Genomic DNA, 21,913 nt, shown 5'->3' with positions numbered 1-21,913 from the left:
TTCAGGCCCTGGTGAAAAAATTTTTTAGGCCCCCCAGCAAGGGCGGACCGGCTAAACAGGGCCGGGGAAGCCGGGCCCCGGGCCCCCTTCCGGACCGCTGGCCCTGGTAATTTGTACCGGCTTTCTCTCCCCCCCCGCCCCCCCACATCGGTCCTGGCAGGACTCCTGGGTTCCATCCCAGCTCAGGGAAGGGGCGGGGTCTAGTTAGGGTGACCATATGTCCCATTTTGTCTGGGACAGTCCCTTTTTTAAGTCCTGTCTCAGCCGTCCCAACTTTTTGGCAAAATGGTGCATTTGTCCTGTTTGCTCTTCCCAAATGGTCATCAGTCAACAAGAGCAAACCGGAGAAATGCAGTTTTGCCAAATATGTGGGGTCAAATGCTGTGTGGGTGGCAGAGGAATGTGTGGGGAGGGGGGCAGTGACCATGCCAGACCTGCCCCGGAGAGCAGCTTGGGCCAGCCCCGTGTACAGGAGGGCAGCCTCAGGCTGGTCTCGTGTGCTGTGTGCTGGGGGGGGGGGGGGGGGAAGCCTTGGGTGACCCTGTGGGGCAGGAGACATGGAGGGCTTAGGTTGCCCTCACACAGGGCTGGCCCCATGGGGTGTCCCATTTTCCCTTTGGGAAAATATGGTCACCCTAGTGGTTAGAGCAGGGGGGATGGGAGCCAGGACTCCTGGGTTCTATGTGCCTTTCCCCTCATGCTGGGGGAGTCCTTCACCCACATTATACTCCCAGCCCTGCTGGACACTGAGGCTCTCCCATATTATCCCCCTAGTTTATAACCCGCAGTAGGGACTAGTACCCAGGGTGAACCATGTAGGAATGGCCTGATCAGGAGGATGGGGCAGGAAATCTTTTAGCATCTGGGTACTCAGCCCCCTTCCCTTTCATTATGGCAAGGTGGGAGGGGAGCCCTGCAACTCCTTCCTGCTCTAATGTGGGGTCACATGCAGCATCACCAACCCTGAGTTGGCCCTCCCCAAATCTCCATGAAAATATATATAGAGAGAGAGAGAGAGAGAGTTCATTTTCTTTGCCTTCTGGGTTCTGAGCCTCTAGGGAGCTCTCAAGTCATGTTTCTCAGCTTTTCATTCAAAAAACTGTCTGCTGCCTGCCCAATGGGAGATTACCTCCAGCTGAGTGTCCTCAGCCACCCAATATCCAGCTGCCAACCTTGGCATGAGTCACACCATTTGATCCATTGGATGGTGCCATTCCAATGCAGGGAACTGGAAATAGAGGAGATGGGAGTCACGATTCTCTCCCCAACTCTGGGAGGGGAGTGCTGGTCGAATGGGTTAGAAACACAAATTATTGCAAGACTTGCAATTTAATCACAAGAGTTGGCGATGCCCTGCATGGTATATGTTACAGGGTGTATCAACTCCGCACTGGCCCATCTAGGGTTAACCACACTCTGTGGACTGAAGAAGCCAGGCCCCCTCGCCCTTGCTGGGCATGCTTGGACTGGAGACAAGGTATAAAAGGCACCAGCTCTGCTCAGTTTGGGCTGACTGAGGAGGAGAGCGGATGTGGGTTTCAGGCTGCAGGAGCCCTAGGCTGCAGAGGCCAACCACGCTTAGGCCCCTGCAGATGCCCAGCCAACCACTGAAGATGATGGAGAAGAGTTGGTTGACACCAGGAGATTAACTACACTGGAAGTGAAGGTAGGAAGCGACCCAGGAGATTGGAATGGATGCAGAGAGCGACCGAGCCTGAACACAGGAGAATTGGTTTCTCAGGACCCTGGGTCGGGACTCAATGGAGTAAGGTGGGCCTGGGTCTCCCACACTGCATGCACCGCTGGGGCAGTCACCACCGAAGGAACACACTCTACTGCTCAAGGGCAGCCGTGTAAACTCTGGCCACTGGGCTGCGCTGCCCTGAAGACAGGGTCAGTACAGAAAAGGTCGAGACCCACTGCTTGATGGTATCCTGTTGTTTTTCTAAAGGGATCGTCCCATCTCGGGGCCACTTTAGCATTCTCCTTGAAAGCCAGACACTTTATTGATACCCTGTTGTTATCCTGAAGGGTATGACCCCATCTCAGGGCCTGTTAAAAGGGAAGATCTTTATCAATCCCCTAGTGTTGGTTAGGAAGCAATGTCCTGTTCTAGGGACCTCTTTAGATTAGGAGAAAATTTAATGGTGTCCCTGTGGGAGGGAGTGGCCTATTCCGGAGCATCTTTAGACAAACTTGAGGGGGAAAATGTTTTTTCAGGAGCTGTATCTTGGGGATCCCTTGGTCAAATGCCCCTACATTTGGAACACTAACTCTTGTAAGCACCTTGTGAGGCACACCAACTTTCAAGGAAATCCAAATAACCATGTGGATTTTAGAAGCACTTGGAAGAGTCAAGCTTTAAACAGAAAGCTGGTCTCAATCTTAACTAATGCAGACTTGGTGTCCAGCTATAATCCGGGTTTGAGCTGATCTGGGCCCTCTTTAGAAGCAGGAAATCATATCTGTCCCTAGAGCTTGCTGGTAGAGACTATCCCAAACTGGGGAGCCCTTCAGAAGCTGAGAGCTTTATTGAGAGCCCAGTGTCACACCCCAGATTGAAATAAACACTCAGCGATCCATGAGAACCAGAGAACTCTTTTTATTTGCCCTTGACAGCCCTGTGATGGGCTGGGCATGTATCTCCACAGCCTAGAGAGGTCTTGCGCAGCTTGTGATCTTGAAGGGCAACAGAAGAGGCCTCTCCTGCTCTTGATTGCATCCCCTTCCTCCCTCAGGCCACCTGCATGCTCAGTACGTGCTGAAGACGGCCTTGATATGCTCGTTGTTACTTGGTACGTAGCTGTCGACACCTGGAGGAAATGGAACAGGATGATAAGGCAGGAGAGGCACTGCTCAGACTGAATCCCTCTCGCTCTTGCTGTTGCCTCCCTCCTATGAAACGTCCCGCTTGGATGGAACTGATGCAACTCTGAGGACAAGCATGTTCCCCTGCCAGGTGGTTGCCAACAACCGTCTCGCCTGCTCCCTTTCCCCCCAGACCCCACACCTTGCTCCAGGGGCTCTGTGCCATTGAAGAACTGCCAGTAGGTCTTGTCATTGGAGTTGGCAGCACGGCTGTTGATGGAGACCACCATGAGGCCCCAGGATGTCTGCTTTGTTTCGTAGCTGCAAGGGGAATGAAGGCAAGAGTCAGGAGGGAGCCGGGGCAATGTGGGGAGGATACATCTGTTGGCTGCAGGGAAGGAGAGGGATGTAGAGGCGATGGATCAGGAGAGAGACAGAGGCAAACAGGGAAACTGATGCACCAGTAAGGAGAGAGTGATCAAAAGGGAGGACGAACCTGTAGTCACATGAGGCCTGCCTCACTCACCTGAAGTCCTGTGGATTGTCCTGCTGAGCCGCTTGCAGGACAGAGAGCAGCACAGAGCCTTTGGGTACGTTCACGCGGATGGTGTGGGTGAAGTGTTGCCCCCTAAGATGGTTGATGATGGTGTATTCCACCGTGACTGAACAGAGAGAGGATATAGGAGCATCTGGTCACTCTAGTGGTTAGAGCGCTTGTTGTGGTCTTGGGCCAGCCAGAGGGTGTGAGGGAGACCTAGTCCAGTAGTCTTATACCAGCCAGGGAAACCCCCAACACTGGGATTATTCTCCAGTGGAGCAGAGGCCAGGATCAGGGCCAGTTAGCTCAGACCTCTACCAAGGTAAAGCAACAGATGAGAGATCTTAGGACCCTAGGGTCATTGTTGCATTGCTCCAAGGGGCTGGGGAAGTGGCTGGTGGGTGAAGGGGCTACGGAGTGATCCTTACCCATATCTGATGAGCAGCTGAGTCTGATCACATTCAGGTAGGTTTTGCCCACGAGGGAAGGGAGGATCTGGGCAGCGGCCATGGGGTTGTCGAAGGCTCCCTGGGAGATCTCGGTGAGCACCTTGGCTAGTGTCTGTGAGCAGCTCCAGTCCCCGGAGGGATAGGACACCGAAGTGACATTGAGCGCCTGTCAAAGGAGAAGGGAGAGGCCTCTAACAGAGCGGGGCATGGTGGGAGAAGAGTAGGGGGCTGTGGTCCCTGTGCACTCAGCCCTACTGCTCGCCGTCCCAAGGCCGTTTGGTTGCTGCCCAGCCAGGCTGGAACCACGACTCAGTTATGACACAGCCAGACCATGGTTCAAGGTGTGTTGGGGGCTCTGCACCAGGCCAGTGCTCCCAGCAGGGTGGGGATGGGGATTTGGTACCTGAAGAGCCAAGCCGATGCTGTATATATTGGCGGTGTTGGTCTCCACGGCCCTGAGGATCAGCTGTCGGAGCTTGTCCAGCGCCTCATGGATGAGCTCCAGGAACCTGGTCTGCTCAGCCTTCACCAGCCCATTGTGCACGCAGGTCAGTGCCAGAGTTGCCATGGCTCCAGTGTCTGCAGATCACCCCCCGCCCCATCGTCACCATGACCATTGAGGGTGGAAGGAGATGGCAAGGGTGGTTAGGGAAGACCATTCTCCGGAGCACAGCTCCATGCAGCTGGCAGGGAGGGGCAGCGAGGAGGACAGCAGGGTAATGGGGGCACAGATGGGCAGGCAGGGGGAAATGATGGGGAGGCTTAGCAGCAGGTATGTTAGGTGAGGTCAGTGAGCAGAGCAGGGGATCTGATGGGAAGCAAGCCTCTGGCTCGGGCTCAGTGCTGGGAGGGTCTGACATTCTTAACTGCAGCTCTTACCCACAGAGAAGTCCTTGGCCAGTGCCTCCTTGGCCAGGCTTAGAGCTGCCTCATCAACATCTGCCGTTTCCAGGCACAGAGCCAGGGTGTCCAGGCTGAGCTGGTAGAACGTCGTCTTGGGCGTGCTATGGTCACCTGGAAAGCACCAGAGCAGGAGTGACTGAACACAGGGCCACTGAGACACACCGGGCCTCTCCTCCCTTAAAGGTTGTGTCTGTAGGTCAGGCAGGGAAGTGCACCCCTTGTCCTGGTCCTCATCTGTGCTGTACCCACCGTGGACACAAAAGGTGACTTTTGAGATGCTAAGCTCTCAGGACAGCACTTTCCACAGTGCCCCACTCAACTGGGTAAAGAAAAAGAGCAAAGATCCCAGTGATCCCTCAGTCCAGATGGTGGCGCAGTGCTGACCTGGGCAACTGCTGCCTCCAGGGAGATTTGCAGAGGACACTCCTCCTGGACAGAAAGATCCCAGGCACACTTGGGCAGGACCCCAAAGGTGCAAGGAGACCTGGAGTCCAGTCCCCAAGTCTCTTCCCTGATTAGAATACTAATAGCCAGCTCTTGTATAGTGCTTTTCATCCATAGATCACAAAGTGCTTTACAGAGAAGGTTAGGATCATTATCCTCATTGCACAGATGGGAAAACCGAGGTACAAAATGGTGTGAGGACTTGCTCAAGGTCTGCCAGCAGGCCAGTGGCAGACCTGGGAGCAGAACCCAGTCCTGCTGAGTCCCTGGCCAATTCTTATGCCTTTGAAGCCCTGCTCCCCCTCTTACTCAAGTAGGTCAACTCGTCCTTAGTTTTCAACTTCAAGACTTCGACCAAGTTGATGTTGGCTGTGACGTGCTTGGGATCCTCACAGGATGAGAGGAGGGCGAGGACGTAGAGGGCCACCTCTCCAGAGGTCATTTCTGCAGGACAAGGAGTGGGAGCAGAGGAGAGAGAGAGAGAAAGTGTAACCAACTCACCAAGGGGTCCTCGGCACAACACAGATCATCTTTCCTATGTTTCCTTGGGTTAAAGCTATAACAGATTGCATGTCTGAAACACCAGGAGGAGTGAGGGTGTCAGTGCACGGGATGGGGGCAGCCAGCACAGCATGTGTTGGTATCAAAGCTAAGTGAGCTTGTGATGGGGCTTTGTTAGGATGGGCAACATTTGAGGGACACTTGCGTGCTACACAGGGGTGATGGTGACTTACTGCTCTTCCTCCGCAGTCGGTATGGCCTCCGGGACCTTGGTAGAGTGCTAGCAGGTGCTGTCTATCAGATGGGCTATAAAACTGAGGTCCTGAGCACTCCTGTGTAATTTAGATCCTGTATTGCTCTTCATGACAGCAAGGCTGTTAAGCCTGGAGTCTTGCCAGAATTCCAGCTCTAAAAACATCCTTCCTCCTGAAATTCCACCTTAGGTTTATTGTTATTTCTACTAGGATAGCATCTAAGTGCCCTGGCTGAGATCTGGGCCCTGTTTTGCTAGGCGCTGCACATCCCTGCAGTAGGAGAGAGTTCCTGCCCCAAAGAACCTCCCATCGAAATCAACAAGGATTTTTGTTCTCTGTCTGTACAGCACCTTGCACAATCAGATCCTGGTCCATGATTGGGACTCCTAAGTGTTATCATAATACACCTAATAAATAATAATTGTCCCCATTTTACTGATGGGGAACTGAGGCCCAGAGAGATGCATGAGTTGCCCAAGGGTGTAAGTGGCAGAGTTAGGAATAAAACCCAGTTTTCTTCATGTCCCAGGCCATCTGCTATCCTGTTTCCATTGAACACAGGATTTGTCTCCATTTCCTGTGCTAAACCATTGTGTAGTGTTGCTGAGAGGGATTATAAAATGCTGTTCCCACGAGGTGGCTGGATGAAAGGATCTCAGACTGGGATGAAAACAGCTATAGAAATACATAGTGGGAGGAGCAACTACTGCTATAGTTACTCTTTCTATTCTAGCCCCCCTCCCCTTCCTCTGGTTTTCAGTGGCTCATAAGTTCAGCTTCCATTGAGCTGAAACACTGTTTTATTTGAGAAATTGTCCGAGATCCTGTAATTAGAACCTCTATGCTAGCAATGCAGCCACTCAAGGGGGCAGAATTAAGGCTAGATATGAAATCATAATTGTGACAGCTGACTTGTCAGTATGTAACCTGGAATGTAATGTAACTGTCCTCTTTACTGATTGTGTGTGTGTTGGTGGAGAGGGCCAGGATGTTAACATGGAATATTATTCCAATCCCCTCCAAACTCAGCAAAATGCATCTGGAAGGAATATTCTTCGCTATTGCCACTAGGGGTCAGCATTTACATCATTCCTTACAATAGCTGCTGGGGAAACCTGGTCACTAGATCCTTCCGGATCTGTGATCATACAAAATCAGGATGGCAGAAGGGATGGCCTGGTTGAGCAGCAGAAGAAAGGACCAGCTGGGCAGCAGCAAAGGATCCAGGGGTTGTCATGGATCACAAATTGAATATGAACCAACAGTGCAATGCTATTGCGAAAAAGGCAAATGTCATTCTGGGGTGTGTTGTATGCAAGATGGACGGTAGTTTTCCTGCTCTACTCAGCACTGGTGAGGCCTCAGCTGGAGTCTTGTGTCCAGTTCTGGGTACCACACTTTAAGAAAATTGGAGACAAATAGGAGAGAGTGAAGAGGACAGCAACACAAATAAGAGGTATAGAAAGGCTGACCTATGAGGAAAGGTTAAACATCTGGGTATGTTTAGTCTAGAGAAGAGAAAGCTGAGGGGGAACCTGATAACAGTCTTCAAATATAAAGAAGACAGGGATCAACTGTTCCCCATGTCCCTCAAGGGCAGGACAAGAAGGCATCAGCTTAGTTTGCAGCAGGGGAGATTTAGGTTAGTTATTAGGAAAAAACTTTCTAACTCCAAAGCTAGTTAAGCCCTGGAACAGGTTACTTAGAGAGGTTGTGGAATCCCTGTCACCGGAGGGTTTTAAGAACAAGTTGGACAAACCTGTCAGGGATGATCTAGGTTTACGTGGTCCTGCCACAGCACAAGGGGCTAGACTAGAGGACCTCCCAAGGTTTCTTCCAGGCCTACATCTCTGTGATTCTATGATTAAAGGATATACCACTTCCTCGTCTAAGGGCAGGATATATAGAGAAGGGATTTGGGGCGTGCACAGAAGACCTGAGTCTAATGCCCTTCAAAATCTATGGAAATCTCCTGTGGACTTCAGTGGGTTTTTGATCCGGCACACAGAGAATAATCTCTGATTTCTGGCATCCTACCCGCTGTGCCTTCCTTGATGACCCTGTCTTTTATCTGCTGCACCAGTAGCTTTTCCTTCATGCCATCCTGTGTGCCGGCCAGGTTCAAAGCGATCAGGATGCTGGGGTTCGGTGGGCTTTGCAGGGTGACAGAACTCTCCATTCCACGTTGGAGTTCGGTGACCAGGGACTGCTGGTTGGCAGGGACAACTGGAGATGGAGAGAAGCAGACATTCATTCATATGAATTAAGGAACCTCCCCCACCCCCTGTGGATTCACTTTCTTGGCTCTGACTGATGCTGGGAACCAGCACCTGTTGTGCCACCTCTGCTTATTTCCTTAACTATGCTCAGGGACCACCCAGGAGATATTGAACCAGCCCAGCTCCTGCACCCTGCTGGCCCTTTCCGTCATGGCGCTGGTCTCTCCTAGGGAATGGCTGGTACTCACTGCACTCCTCAGTGCTGCTGGTCGCTGCGCAGAGCACACACAGAACAGCCAGGGCCCAGGGGAACATTCTGCCTTTTCTTCTGGGCAATGGTTCCTGCTGGGGGCAGGACTGTGGGGTCCCAGAGAGCATTGGCAGCCTTCTGCGTCATCCTTTATATGCACTCACTGGCACAGCCCCAGCCCTCTCCCTATCTCTTCTCCGCCCCATCTCTGATACCATTCATCGTATTTGCTTATCTCGCTTTCCACAGCACAGACTCTCAAGAATTTTGCAAGGTGACTCTGGAGAACAAATACTGGAGCTGGCTGGTGATAATGGGGTCAGGTACACAGCTAGTGGAAGGACGCACCAAGAGCCATGTGAGCACCATTGTTATACCCCATTCTTTGGAGAGCAGCCAACTAGCAACCAGAGGTGCCTTCTGGTTAGCTAACCAACATGTGGCGTGAGTAGGACAGGGTAGGGGATGGCTAGCAAAGAATGTGTCTGAGATCAAGAGGAGTCAGCCAAGCTGTAGTCTCTCCCCATAAAGCCTACTGTTGTGCACTGGTGTTTGGCCAGGGTGAATTCCCCTCTGAATCTCGCTGAGAGCCAAAGCTCAACACCCAGCTCTTATCTAGCACTTTTCATCCATAGATCTCAAAGCACTTTACAAAAGAAATCAGTATCATTACCTGTACAGCAGGCAAAGGGCAATCCCTTTGCTGCCCCATAGAGAGAAGCTGAGATTGGTGGGGAGACAGATCTCCTCTACTGGGGGGCATCTTCTCCAATCCTTTGCTGTCTGAAGACAGATCCCCAGTTCTATGCTGGGCTGGAGGCAGGGATCATCATGGGAGATTCTCTGGCCTGTGTTATACAGGAGGTCAGACACAGGTGATCTAATGGTTCCTTTGGACCTTATAATCTATTGTATTCTACTATATTCAGGTTCTTCCTCCTCCCCTCCCTCCAGAAATAGGCGTCCAGCAACTAAAACTCAAAGTATCCCTTGATAGGTACACTAGAGAGAGTAAAATCACATTAGAGAGGTGATAAGCAAGGGCTGTTTTATTGCTGTTCAGCCTGGGACTTCACCGAGTGATGTTCAGATACCGATTTGACATTGGTTGTGCCTTAGCATGTAACAGGACAGACCCCGAGATGATTGTCATCACTCAAATCCAGGAAACTTTTTTAGCTTGCAGGGCAAGAGCTTGAGGATTCAGGGTTTCCCCCTTAGAGATCAATGGTGAGCAAGGTGGAAGGATGCCAATGTCCCAAAGAAACACCCTATCAATGCCCCAAGTGAAGAACCCAATGGTTTTTCACTCCCATGGAAAATACACTTTCAGTCGCAGCCACACATCACATGGCAGATGCATCTATCTTCTCCGTAAAGGGGAACTGAGGCATAGTCCTATTTGTGCCTGGGGAAAGGGACTTCAGACTATGGAATACCTCGTGAATCATTTGGGACATTGATGCTATCCCAGTGGGCTCTCTGCAAATCACTGTGCCTCACCTGAAGCAATCAAGTGGATTGTGAACCTAGGCTTGGACATCTGACACTGCTGATTTTAAGCCATATGGAAGAAGCAGCAAAGGCTTGTGCTCCAGGGCAAGCTAAGTCTAAATTCTGTGCCTATCCCATTTCCCTTTTGATTTCTGGAGCAGCAGATCAGCAATTCTGTGGCAGTATCGGGTAAACCCAATAAATGGCATCTTTTGCTGAGCTGAGTATGGGAATGAATGGTCCAATCTGTGCAGCTGTTCCTTATTTTGCTGTTGTAATGCACCCTGCCACTGGGGGCTGTAACAGGGTGTCTTGCCCCATGGAGTGCAGATCCTGGGACTAAGCCAACTCTAATTACAGGATGAGGCCTGCCTGAGTGGCATCAGGAATTCCTTATAAAAGGCTGCAGATGGCTGACCCAGGCTGGGGGAACCATTCAGAAAATAGAGGCCTGAGAAGTTGTAGCTGGCAAGAAGGAGAAGGAAACTGCTTTAGGGAGCAAGATTAGCTCTTGCAGAGTCCTTGAAAGTGCAGATCTGGAAAAGAGGGCTGAGAACACCCCAATGAAATAGAGACAGATGTTGAACTGAGGTTGGGGCCTGGAGGGCCAGTGTATATGTGAAGAGTGAATAAATTGGACCTCAGGTGGGGAATGTTTTAATTTCCTTTGGACGCTCTTGAGTTTGGTTAAGGAACCCTGTAAAGGAGACAGCAGGGATGGAGTGCTGCAAGGTGACCTCTGGCTAGGACGGGGAGCTTAGGTAGCAGCCAACCCTGTTACATGGAGGCAGGGGGAGGGACTATCATCCACCAACTCCCTCCAGATGCTCAGAGGTGTCCCAAGTGTACCCTAGATTCAGCAGCAAGTGCAGTGGGCAGGTCAGCTGCTAGGCTCTGCAGACTGTCCCCCCACTTGCACACTGCTGGAGGGAAAAGGCTATGAGAGCTGATGGGAAGGAGGCAAATCACCCCAGGAATGGCTCAGGGAATTTCACTAGGAGAGCAATGCAACAGTTCCTAACAGGCCCCTTGGGGCAGCCCAATAGAAGGGTGCAAGCATAACCGTTTCCACAATTAAGCAGAGATCTGTAGCTCCCACTGGCCAGAGTTCAGTTCCAGCACGAGTGACGTCACTGACTCCTAGCCATTGTCTCCGATCTCCTGCCTGCAGGCTGCTTCCAAGGTCTCTTGCTGCACCTGGCCCCTCTCCAGCGAATACGCTTCCCAGCTGAGCTCTCTGCTTCTCACCCAGCCTCCAGCTCCCAGGCCACTGCCAGATGCCCCTGAATGAGCTCCCAGCCTGCTGACCTGTACCTCTCTGAGTTGCTCCTGGAGGAGCTGGGAAGCTGCTGCTCAGCAAACTCCTGCCAAGACAAAGCTCAGCTGATTTTATGCTGCCCCCAGGCTTTTTGCATTGACAACCATGCCAGCCTCTCAGGAGTTGTCAGGTGGAGAAGCTGGAAGGGTTGGCAGCTGGGAAGGGAGTGTTAGGGAACATGGGAGAGCGGGAAGACAGGCTGGGGTTTTGGCATGCAGGAGGTGGCTGAAATTGTGGTCAATAAAGCTAAGATGTGGCTAAGCCGAGGTGTGGCTATGTGTTCCCCTCCTCCTGGGCAGGGGGAAGGGGAGCTGGCTGGGGACTGAATTCCTGATTGTGTCTACATTAGAATGTTCCTACCCTTTATTCCCAAGGGGTAGCACTCATTAGAAACAGCTAGTGCGGCCCAGGTGCCAGCACTGGCACTGCTGTGGCATCTTCCCCCTGCTCACAGCACAGGGAGACAACGTGATGGAGAAACCACCAGCAGCTGCTCCACCCAAGCACCCTGTCAGGGCTAGGCCCAGGCCCAGGCCCAGGCCCAGCTCAGCTGCATGAGTGCAGAGGAGAATAATGTGTCTGGTGACCAGGGGAAAGGTGGGCTGAAATAATTGCTGGCTGTAGCAGGCTGACGGCAGCCATGAAATAGTTAACCTGGCTGCTGTTTCAGCAGCCAGCATGAGGTTTCAGCCTGAACGCCCTGTTTCTCTAAACGGGGATGACTGGCATGTCTCCCGGAGCAGTTGCTCCAGGCTGGAAGCTGGCCTGGCTGGAGAACAGTTCTTATGCAGCCATGAGGATGAGCTTTTAAAGGGAAAAAGATGCAGGGAGCTAAGGAGCTAAATCCCTTTAGTGCCCCTGAACACCCTGACCCGCTTAACCATGCATTTCTTAGGTGCTGATCACTGCAGTGTCTGGATCCCAAAGGGCTGCTGCTGCTGCAGCACATTCCCCAAGGCAGTGAGGATTTCCCACCCCCCCACCCCTGCCATCAGCTCCCATCCTCCCCATGTTGTGCTTACAGCGTAGGCAGTGTCCTACTTTTACTACTTGTCGCCCTGTATCAAAGGACAGCTGAGTGGGGAAGGTGGAGATGTAGACAGAGGGGTGCTGGGCCAAACCCGAGTGACACTGAAACCCTGCACACCAGGTCGCACTGCTGCTTGGTTTGGGGGCCCTGTGAAATGGGGCACCCAGTACAGCCTTCCCACCCACCCCTGCATGCTGAGTGGATGTGGGAAATACTCTTCTTCAGCCAGGACATGGGGGTTGGGGCATCGACATGGGACAGTCCCGCTAATCCTCGGACTGTCTGCCACTCTGGCTCAATGTGTAACTGGCACTAAATTGGAGAGGGCAGCAAACGCACACTTGGGGGTCGGGGACTGTGACCTGGAGAGATCAGAGCAGCGGGGCTTCATGTATGTATGTATGTATAGCGCCCAGCACCATTGGGACCTGGATAAATCAATAATAACTAGAAGCCGGTTCATTCCCTTTAGAGCTGGTAGGAGAAAGGCAAGTATGCGCATGCACACACAAAAAACCACCACCCCCCATTTGAATGTTTGGGGGTTTTTTTATATTTCAAAACAATTTTGTTTTGTAAGGCTGGGGGAGGGTGGAACTAAAAAAGGGAAGGAAAGAAGGGTTTATTTTCCTTACAAAATGATATTAAAAATGGATTTTTTTGATCCACACAAACATTTTTGTTGGGAATGAAAAGCCATTTTTCATTGAAAAACACTTTTCCACTAGAAAGTTTCCACTGGCTCTGACTCCCATCACTCTCCCTAGCCCTCTCCCTGTTTTTTTTCTTTTTCTAACTCCCTAGGCAGTAATCTCCGAGTGGGTTGTGATGGCAGAAGTGGGGTGCTGGGGAGGCACGTGCCTATGGGAAGAGCCATCTCCAAAGACACGGCCACAGAGCGGAGCCTCCTCTAACCATGGTCCATGATCCAGGCCTCTGACACCTCTGGGTTCTGCTGTGGAGGCTCAGTGGATATCACAGTCTGGGGTTTACTGCTCCTGCCCCCTGTAGGGTGAGTCCACAGCTCCAGCCCCTTTCCCTTCAGGCCCAGTTTCCAAGGGCCAGGTGAGGTGGCTGAGGCCACCACTGCTAGGGCTAAAGGGCTACGTCCCCCAGCTGGCAGCTTTAGGAGAATCATCACCCTCCCATGTGGATCAGCCACTGCTGGGGGGCTCGGACCCAGAATGGGTGAGGCAAGGAGCCCAGGCAGCGCTGCTGCTGGGGACCCAGGCAGAAGAAGGGGTTAGCTGGGCTGTTAACACCATTAGCCTCCTATTCTCCACCAGCAGTGCCCTCCAGCCTGCCCTGCTACACCAAGGGCCCCAACGACCTCCCACTAACGATCCTACAGCTAGTGCCACAGCAATGGAGATTCCAGGCCTGGGGACCAACTACCCAGACCCAGTGGTCCATTGGCCAGGGCCCCAGAGGGGATGGTGACTCCATGGTGAGCCCAGCACCCCATTAGCCAGTATCATGTAGGAGACAGAGTCTTTAGGGTGAGTCCGGCACCTCATTGGCCAGTGCCATGGATGGGATGGTTTCTCCCGAGTGAGCCCTTATCTATGGTGGGGGAAGTGGCTGCCATGTGATGCAGCCCTGCTGCCATGCTGTGTTTCCAGATGGAGAGTGCCCATCAGAGGCACCATTACCCGCATTCGCAGTTTCTCAGCCCCTCTCCTTGCCTGGAATCATCCTTGCGGTGCGGCCAGCTCTTGCAGAGAGTTTATTTCAGGAGTGAGGGCCAGACACAGGCAGAGCTTGGGAAACAGTCACACAGACATGACTACAAGACACAGTTGTCTCCAGGGGCCCGTCCTACCCCCTCTCTGGGGGGAAGGGGTGGGGGCTGCTGAACCTTGAAATCTCTGGACAGTGGAAAGGCCAGGACAAGTTGCACCTTCTGGAGCACCCCTTGTCCCCAGGCTGGCCAGTGCCCTGGAGCTCAGTACACGGAGAATTTGACCTCCAGCTTCTCGCCGTTGGAGACGACGTAGTCCCCAGCACCTGGAACAAGAGAGGAAAGGGAGGGTAAGAGACAAAAATGGGGTCAGTGGCCCCTCAGCCCCAGCCACCCACCTGCACACCAGCCCCTCCCTGGATCCATCTGTCTTCTCCAGGTTCTCATCCCCGCTTTCTCTTGTGCGTCTCACACCCCTCTTCCTCCCTCTCTCCCCCCACAGCCCCTCTCCCCTCACACAGCTCCCCACCCCTGCTCTCCCCACTGTCCCACCTTGGCTCAGCGGGCTGCCATTGCTCAGGAGCTGCCAGTAGGTGCGGTGGTTGTTATCGGCCTGCAGCCCCTGCACGGAGGTGATGTACGGGCCCCAGGAGCTCTGCGTGTACGTGAAGCTACAGAGAGAATCATGCAGGAGGCCTGGTTACCATTGCCTCATAGCATCCCCACCCCCCACTCTACAGGGACATGCAACCGAGGACACAGTGAGACTGAACCCCCATACCATTGGGGGAGGGGGAAGAGAAGGAAGGGACTGAGAAGCATCCAAGATGGTCCCTGCCTGAGCTCCAATCTCCCCATCCCAAGGAGACATTGTCCAGCTGAGTGATGCGGAGGAACCAGCCTTGATCCCCCTTCCCAGCCCTTGAGGGTTTAATCTGCCCCCAGCAAACTGCTGGCTGTGGAAGCCATGCAGGGTGGGGTAGCAGGGGCATGTCCCCCCTGTGATCCTAGGGACCTCTCTGTTTTTTAAATCTCTGTTGCCCTACGAGCCCCATGCTACCATCTAGCCTGCTCTCCGCCACTGTCACTGCCATCAGCGATGGGTGCCCCGTTGCCAGGCTGAGCAAGTACCTGAATTTGCTGGGGTCTTTATCCTGGGCGACCTCCATCACCTTGAAGAAGACGGAACCCTGGGGCACGGTGACACTGATAGAGTCATTGAATGTCTTGTTTACACCATCGGCAACAGTGTAGGTGACTCTGATGCTAGGTGGGCGCCTAGTGGGTGAGGTGGGCCTGGCAGTGGACAGAGGGAGGTTATCTGTGTGGGGAGAAAGAGGAGAGAGGGTGAAGAATTGCCACATATACCTTGGAGAAAGCGACTCTCCCACTTCAAAAAGAATGAGGAGTACTTGTGGCACCTTAGAGACTAACACATTTATTTAAGTATAAGCTTTCGTGGGCTAAAACCCACTTCATTGGATGCATGCAGTGGAAAATACAGTAGGAAGATATATATATATATATATATATATATATACACACACATAGAGAACATGAAAAAAATGGGTGTTGCCATACCAACTATAACGAGTGTAATCAGTTAAGGTGGGCAATTGTCAGCGGGAGAGAAAAAAACTTTTGTAGTGATAATCAGGATGGCCCATTTCCAACAATTGACAAGAAGGCGTGAGTAACAGTAGGGGGAATAGTTCCACTGGAGTCAAGGGGAGAGAAAGAGGCAGAAGCAAAGATAGAGAGTATCTAGGCAATGGCCCTCTGGGCAGGAAATTAGCTGGGACTGAACCCAAGGCCCCTGGATCTATGATGATGATGCTCTAGTGCAGGGGTAGGCAACCTATGGCACGGGTGCCGAAGGCGACATGTGAGCTGATTTTCAGTGGCACTCACACTGCCTGGGTCCTGGTCACCGGTCTGGGGGCGGGGGCTCTGCATTTTAATTTAGTTTTAAACGAAGCTTCTTAAACATTTTAAAAACCTTATTTACTTTACATACAACAATAGTTTAGTTATATATTATAGACTTATAGAAAGAGACCTTCTAAAAACATTAAAATGTATGTCTGGCACGCGAAACCTTAAATTAGAGTGAATAAATGAAGACTCAGCACACCACTTCTGAAAGGTTGCTGACCCCTGCTCTAGTGATTGAGTTAAGTACAAGGATCGTTAGATTGAGACTCATAAATCTCTAGGCTCTCCAGTCACTAGATGGCGACATAGAACCACACTGGCTTAGCACAGGCTACATAGAACTGAGCAGGAATTTTTCAATGAACCATTTTTTCACTGAAATATGCCAATTCAGTGTCCGAACTGTTCATGAGGCAGTATTGGGTTGGTAGAAACTCCCGCATCGAAACATGTTTGGCAGAAAGATTTCTGAACTGGAAAGCTTTGGTTTTTCAACCTGAAAAAACTTTTCGCTGAGAAATTTTAGTAAATTTACAGAGAAAAAAAGCAGGGAAGTTTGTAGTAGAAATATTTTGACATTATCAGAAGGAAACATTTTGATTGATACAAATAAAAAAATTAATTTTTGTTTGTTTGTTTCTTTCTTTATTGGATTTTCAGTTTGCAAACATTTCTGAGAATTTTTTTTTTGCCTTTTCAGCCTCATTCAGGATGGGAAAAATTTTTGAAATGTCAAAAATTCTCATGGGATGGGAAAACCATTCCCCTCCCCCCCCCCATCCCTTGCTACATGTGCTTCTGTCCGCCACAGGTACTTTAGATGGCCCCATCATCATCCTTAACAACATCCCGATGAGGCAGGACAGTGCTATTAACCACATTGTACACATGGGAAACTGAGGCACAGAGACACAGGGTACATCTACACAGCAAAAAAATCCAAAAAACAAAAAAAAACCCATGGCAGCAAGTCTCAGAGCCTGAGTCCACTGATTTGGGCTTGAGCTCTGGGGCTAAAAATAGCAGTGTAGACGTTAGGGCTGAGACCTAACCCCTTGCCAGATTTCAGAACCCAGGCTCCAGCCCAAGCCCAAACAGTGACACTGCTATTTCTAGCCTCCAGCGTGAGCCCCACGAGCCCATGTCAGTTGACCCAAGCTCTGAATCTTGCTGCCAGAGGGTTTTTCTTTCTTTCTTTCTTTTGCTGTGTAGATGTACCCTTAGTGACTTGCCCAAGGAGTCATTGGCTGAGCAGGGAGCTGAACATGGGTCTTCTAAATGCCAGGTAAGAGCCCAACCACTAGGCAACCCTTCCACTGCATGGTTGAATTAATGGGCTCTGTCTGCCTGGGTGCTACCAGTTCTCATGTCCTGGGAGAATGGGGCCTCTGGACTTAGCCACCCTAGGGATGCTGCCTTTGGTCTGCTCTCCTTACCTGGGTCCATGGAGCAGTTGAGCCTACTCACATCCAGGTAGGTCCTGTTCTCCAGGGAAGGGAGGACCTGAGAAGCAGCCATGGGGTTTTTGAATGTGCCCTGGGGAATCTCGTCCAGGACCCTGTGCAGAGTCTGGAGGCAGTTCCAGGCCCCGGGTTTCTGATAGCTGGATGAGACAGATAAGGCCTATGGAGGACAGAGAGGAAGGCAGGGTTACCTGCTGGGGCCTGGCTGCCCATGCCCAACATGACCGTGATAGAGGAGAAGACTGTGAGCAAAGGCAGCTGGGAAGGGGCTACAAGAACACGTCTGGATGGCCCACCAGGGAGAGAGCAGAAGGGTGAGTGGAATGTAGACAGAAGGGAGGGATATTTAAGGCCTTCTATCAGTGAGGGAATTTGCAGCCCCAATCCTCTGTTCTCTGGCACTGAGAGCTGCCTCCATTTATGGCAATATGGTGTTAACTCTGGAACCTACCAATGACACAGTAATTGCTGACATTAACTATTCCACAGCTGAATTATCCAGCTGCTCGGCAGTTGGGGGGAGGACCTTTGGGTTGTGGTTGAAGCTAGAATTCAGTCCCACCTCCTTTGATTCTCAATGGGACTGTGGTCCCTCACCTGCATAGCCAACCCAGTGCTGTAGATGTTCCCGATCACTCCATCTCTTCTCTTCTCAGCCAGGATTTTGTCCACTAGCCACTGCACATTCTGTCTGATCTTCTTATACACCTTCAGGGGAAGATGCTGCCTCCTGGTCTGCAGGCATATCTGAGCCAGGACTGCCACCGCTGCGGTGTCTGTGGGGACCGGAAAAGCGGCTCAGATGGGACTGCCACGCCAGAGAGGGGTGAGGGAGAAGGTCATCCCAGCACTGACCCCATGGGGACAGTCACGGGGATCCCAGCTCATGCCACCCTGGGACCTCCCCACAGAGGAAGCCATGGACCCCCCAGGCATAGGAGGATGTATGCCTTTACCCACCCACAGAGAACTGGCCGCCGAGGTAATACTTCTTGTGGTCCGGGCTGAGGAGGGCGCTGGCATTGGCTGGTGAGAGGTGGCTGTTCAGCTGGCACAGGGCCAGCACGTCCAAGCTGAGCTGGTAGAAGTTGGTCAAGGGGTTGCCATGGATCGCTGTGGGGGAGAGACCTCTTGTTAGCCACAGACATACTCCTAGACTGGGGAGAGGACAGAGGGCGCAAAACTGGTGGGGGGGGGGGAGATGGGATGGGGGAAAGGGCCTGAGAGAGGGAGACAAAGAGAGATGGGGGGAGAAAGACGGGAAAGGGGGTGAGGGGATGGGAGAGCTCGACTGTGCAGGGGCAGAGGGATTGAGCCAGGCAGGATCTCTCCCCTCCCCCTGCCCCAAGGCTTGAGCTCCTCACCTATGTTGTGCAGCTCTGCCTTGAACTTCTGCTCCAGGAGACGCACCAGATTGATGGTGGAGTTGTTTGCAGAGACCCGCCGGGGGTCAGAGCAGGAGGCCTGTTGAGCCAGGATATTGAGGGCCACCTGGCCCGAGGAGAAGGACGCAACTGAAAAGCAGCGCGCCAGGGATGAGGGTCAGTGGGGCTGGTCATGCTGCAAACCTGCCCTATGCTCCCTGCCCCAGCCTCTATCTCTGCCTCTGGCTCCCTGCCCCAGCCTCTATCTCTCTGCCCCAACCACTGTGTCTGCCCCGTCCCAGCCTCCCTGCACCTCACCCCCCTTGGGTGTGTCTCTTTTCCCCCCACCCCACCCCATCAGTCTGTCTGTTCCTATCTGTCTCCCTTTATTTTCCTGCCTTTCTCTTCTCCCTTTGGTTTCATGCTTTTCGGAAGGGAGCAGCAGTTTCAGCACCAGCATTGTTGTACCCGATGGAGGTGCTATGGGATGCGAAGGGGGTGGGGAGATGGCTGTGGTTTTGGGGCTGCTGTGGGGCACAGTGGGCATGGGGGGATGGCTGTGGTTTTGGGGGTGCTGTGGGGCACAGTGGGCATGGGGGGATGGCTGTGGTTTTGGGGGGTGCTGTGGGGCACAGTGGGTGTGGAGAGATGGCTGTGGTTTTGGGGGTGCTGTGGGACACAGTGGGCCTGGGGAGATGGCTGTGGTTCTGGGGGGTGCTGTGGGGCACAGTGGGCATGGGGAGATGGCTGTGGTTTTGGGGCTGCTGTGGGTCACAGTGGGCATGGGGAGACGGCTGTGGTTTTGGGGCTGCTGTGGGGCACAGTGGGCATGGGGGGATGGCTGTGGTTCTGGGGGGTGCTGTGGGGCACAGTGGGCATGGGGAGATGGCTGTGGTTTTGGGGGTGCTGTGGGGCACAGTGGGCATGGGGGGATGGCTGTGGTTTTGGGGGGTGCTGTGGGGCACAGTGGGTGTGGAGAGATGGCTGTGGTTTTGGGGGTGCTGTGGGGCACTGTGGGCCTGGGGAGATGGCTGTGGTTCTGGGGGGTGCTGTGGGGCACAGTGGGCATGGGGAGATGGCTGTGGTTTTGGGGCTGCTATGAGGTCACCTCTATCTCCCAGAGGGGTGCATATTTGGGGGACAGCTTTGTTGTGGGGTCACCATTACCCTTTCAGGGGTCTGACTTTATGTGTGGTGTTGTTGAGGACCCCACTTCCCAATGGGAGTTGCTGGGTTGGGAAGGCTGGTTCTATTTGGGGAGCAGTGTCAGAGTCCCACATGCCTGGTGGGTGTCTATGTGCGGGGAGGGGGGCAGAGCCCTTACCAGCTCGCTCCACTGTGTCCTGACTCAGTTTGTTCAGCATGTCCTGCTCAATGCGCTTGTTGTGCTCCTGGGCCAGCCTCAGGGCGAGCAGGATGCTGGGGTTCGGGGGAGCACTAGCATTCACCGAATAGATCATCTTCTTCTGCACATCCCTCACTAGGGGGCGCTCAGCCTCGTTCACGGCTGGTGGAGGAGCCAGGATGACAGATGGGTAGTCACAGCTGGGGACCTATACAACCTCCCCACCCCCCACCCCCAGCTCTCAGAACCAGCTGAGCGGGGAATGGGGGGCCCCAGGCATCAGCCAGGAGGAAGTTAACACACCCCAGTCCTAGCCCCACGCCAATTACACCCTATTTCTAAGCCCACCTTCATCAGCCCCTGCCCCCAAACCTCCCTGCCCACCCCCCAGTCTCTCCCTGGCATTGTAGCTATACAGAGATGTTCTGCACAGGCTGTTTGCACATGGTGAAGGGAGGGCACAGTCTCTGCAGCCCCCTAGGTAGATAGGGTGTGACTTTGGCACCTGAGCCAGCCAGCATCTCCAGTGCCCAATGCTGGCACAGTCCCATGCTGCAGGTCACCTGTGTCCTGGCCCAGAAACAGCTGCATCCATGATCCCTGCCCCCACTTCCCTATCTCCCCACCCCCCATACCATGTGTGAAATTTCCCAGGCTGGTGCAAGAGTCAGGAGAGATGGGAGGCGAGAGGCTGCCATGGCCTGGATGGCAGGGGCAATGAGGCTATTATTGTTCAGCCTCCAATGGGACATCAGGAAGGGAAACGCCTCCTGAGCTCCCAGGCGAATTGGATGGACTAGCTTCCAGGTTTGGGTGATGTTTACACTGCACACCGGTGTTGGCAGCAGAGATGACAGGAGTAGCTTGCACCACAGTGAAAAGCAGGCTGTGCCCAGTCTGCGGGGTGTAGCTACACGAGTCAAGAGAAGGCTCTTGTGGGAAAGGCTCCCTTCCTCCTGCCACCCCAGAAGTCACATCACAGAGGGGAGGAGCATATGGCACAGGGCCATTTGACTCACCACAGCCTTGGCACAGCCCCCCAGGGGCAAGGTACAGGAGCAGGAGCCCAACTAGCGTGATCACCAAAGTCGTCCTCATCTCTCCGTCTCCAGTCACTGTCTGGCTGTGCTGGGACCTGGACTAGGACCTGGTATTTATCAGCTGGAAGGAGGCGGGGACACCAGGGTGCCTTGCCCTCCTCTCCTGGCTTGCCTAACCCTGCTACTTCCCCATAGCAGACGGGAGACATTGAGCAATGCCCAGCAGTATGGGCAGGTCTGTGCCCCAGAGACTGGCACAGATAGAGCTGGCCGGGGCTGTCAGACCACTACTCTCTCCCCATAGCCTCTGGGTGCTGTGAGGAGCCAACTGGCACCAGAGACCTAGATGGAATTCTTCCCGTCACAGTTCACACCCGTGTCCCCCACCACCCTGGTGAACCTGGTGCCACCGGCTCCAGGTGACATCTCACTGGAGGGTCATATGACTGTGAGGCCACAGCTGGCTAACACCTCCGCCCAGACACATGGACACCACAGGCCACTCCAGTAAAGTTGTGCACCAGGATAACAGAGAGGGAATTTGGGCTTCTTGGTTTTATCCCTTCCTGGTTTCGCAGGTCATTGTGTGTAGATGACCCTGGCCATAGGCTGGGATTGAGGGGTATCAGGAGAGCTGGTGTAGGGAGCCCTGGGATAGGATAGCAGAGGGTTACAGGTTGGGATTAAGGGGCCTTGGCAGAGCTGTGAGGGGAGGCCAGGGCTGGGGTAACAGGGCACTGTGGGTTGGGATTGAGGTTCATCAGCACCAGAGCTGTGTGTGGCAGGGGTCCCAGGGATGGGATAGTGGGGTCAGGATTGACAGGCAGTGGTAGAGCTGGGTGGGAGCTCAGGATGTCACTGAGGTGGTTGATTCTGG

General features: G+C 53.1%; 2 protein-coding genes across 2 annotated transcripts; both read right to left on the bottom strand.

Moving 5' to 3' along the window:
• Nucleotides 1–2,647: 2,647 nt before the first annotated feature.
• CBLIF (cobalamin binding intrinsic factor) lies at nucleotides 2,648–9,242 on the bottom strand. The gene is made up of 9 exons (XM_045015902.1): nucleotides 9,040–9,242; nucleotides 7,935–8,123; nucleotides 5,452–5,586; nucleotides 4,675–4,809; nucleotides 4,199–4,374; nucleotides 3,775–3,961; nucleotides 3,335–3,470; nucleotides 3,011–3,129; nucleotides 2,648–2,813 (listed from the first exon to the last, which is right to left on the bottom strand). Exons 2-9 carry the CDS (start codon nucleotides 8,074–8,076, stop codon nucleotides 2,752–2,754), a joined length of 1,092 nt encoding a protein of 363 aa, XP_044871837.1. The 5' UTR covers nucleotides 8,077–8,123; nucleotides 9,040–9,242; the 3' UTR covers nucleotides 2,648–2,751.
• A 3,521-nt stretch (nucleotides 9,243–12,763) lies between these two features.
• LOC123369748 (transcobalamin-1-like) lies at nucleotides 12,764–21,109 on the bottom strand. Its single transcript, XM_045015687.1, has 9 exons — nucleotides 21,016–21,109; nucleotides 19,976–20,158; nucleotides 18,652–18,801; nucleotides 18,248–18,400; nucleotides 17,885–18,063; nucleotides 17,261–17,447; nucleotides 15,021–15,210; nucleotides 14,442–14,560; nucleotides 12,764–14,215 (listed from the first exon to the last, which is right to left on the bottom strand). Exons 1-9 carry the CDS (start codon nucleotides 21,092–21,094, stop codon nucleotides 14,154–14,156), a joined length of 1,302 nt encoding a protein of 433 aa, XP_044871622.1. The 5' UTR covers nucleotides 21,095–21,109; the 3' UTR covers nucleotides 12,764–14,153.
• Nucleotides 21,110–21,913: the final 804 nt, after the last annotated feature.

This window comes from Mauremys mutica, chromosome 4, assembly GCF_020497125.1.
Source record: "Mauremys mutica isolate MM-2020 ecotype Southern chromosome 4, ASM2049712v1, whole genome shotgun sequence".
Classification (NCBI taxonomy): domain Eukaryota; kingdom Metazoa; phylum Chordata; order Testudines; family Geoemydidae; genus Mauremys; species Mauremys mutica.
The sequence above is the reverse complement of the archived record's forward strand: the minus strand, read 5'-3'. Positions and strand labels throughout refer to the sequence as shown.

What these genes read in the sequence shown, in the direction of transcription:
- CBLIF (XM_045015902.1), bottom strand. Translation starts at nt 8,076, where the DNA reads ATGGAGAGTTCTGTCACCCTGCAAAGCCCACCGAACCCCAGCATCCTG. An exon ending in GGCCAAGGACTTCTCTGTGG is followed by an intron (nt 4,375 to 4,674) that starts GTAAGAGCTGCA and finishes GGTGATCTGCAG; the next exon opens with ACACTGGAGCCATGGCAACT. An exon ending in CAGCTGCTCATCAGATATGG is followed by an intron (nt 3,471 to 3,774) that starts GTAAGGATCACT and finishes CTCTCTGTTCAG; the next exon opens with TCACGGTGGAATACACCATC.
- LOC123369748 (XM_045015687.1), bottom strand. Translation starts at nt 21,094, where the DNA reads ATGAGGACGACTTTGGTGATCACGCTAGTTGGGCTCCTGCTCCTGTAC. An exon ending in GGCAGAGCTGCACAACATAG is followed by an intron (nt 18,401 to 18,651) that starts GTGAGGAGCTCA and finishes TCTCCCCCACAG; the next exon opens with CGATCCATGGCAACCCCTTG. An exon ending in TGGCAGCCCGCTGAGCCAAG is followed by an intron (nt 14,216 to 14,441) that starts GTGGGACAGTGG and finishes CTCTTGTTCCAG; the next exon opens with GTGCTGGGGACTACGTCGTC.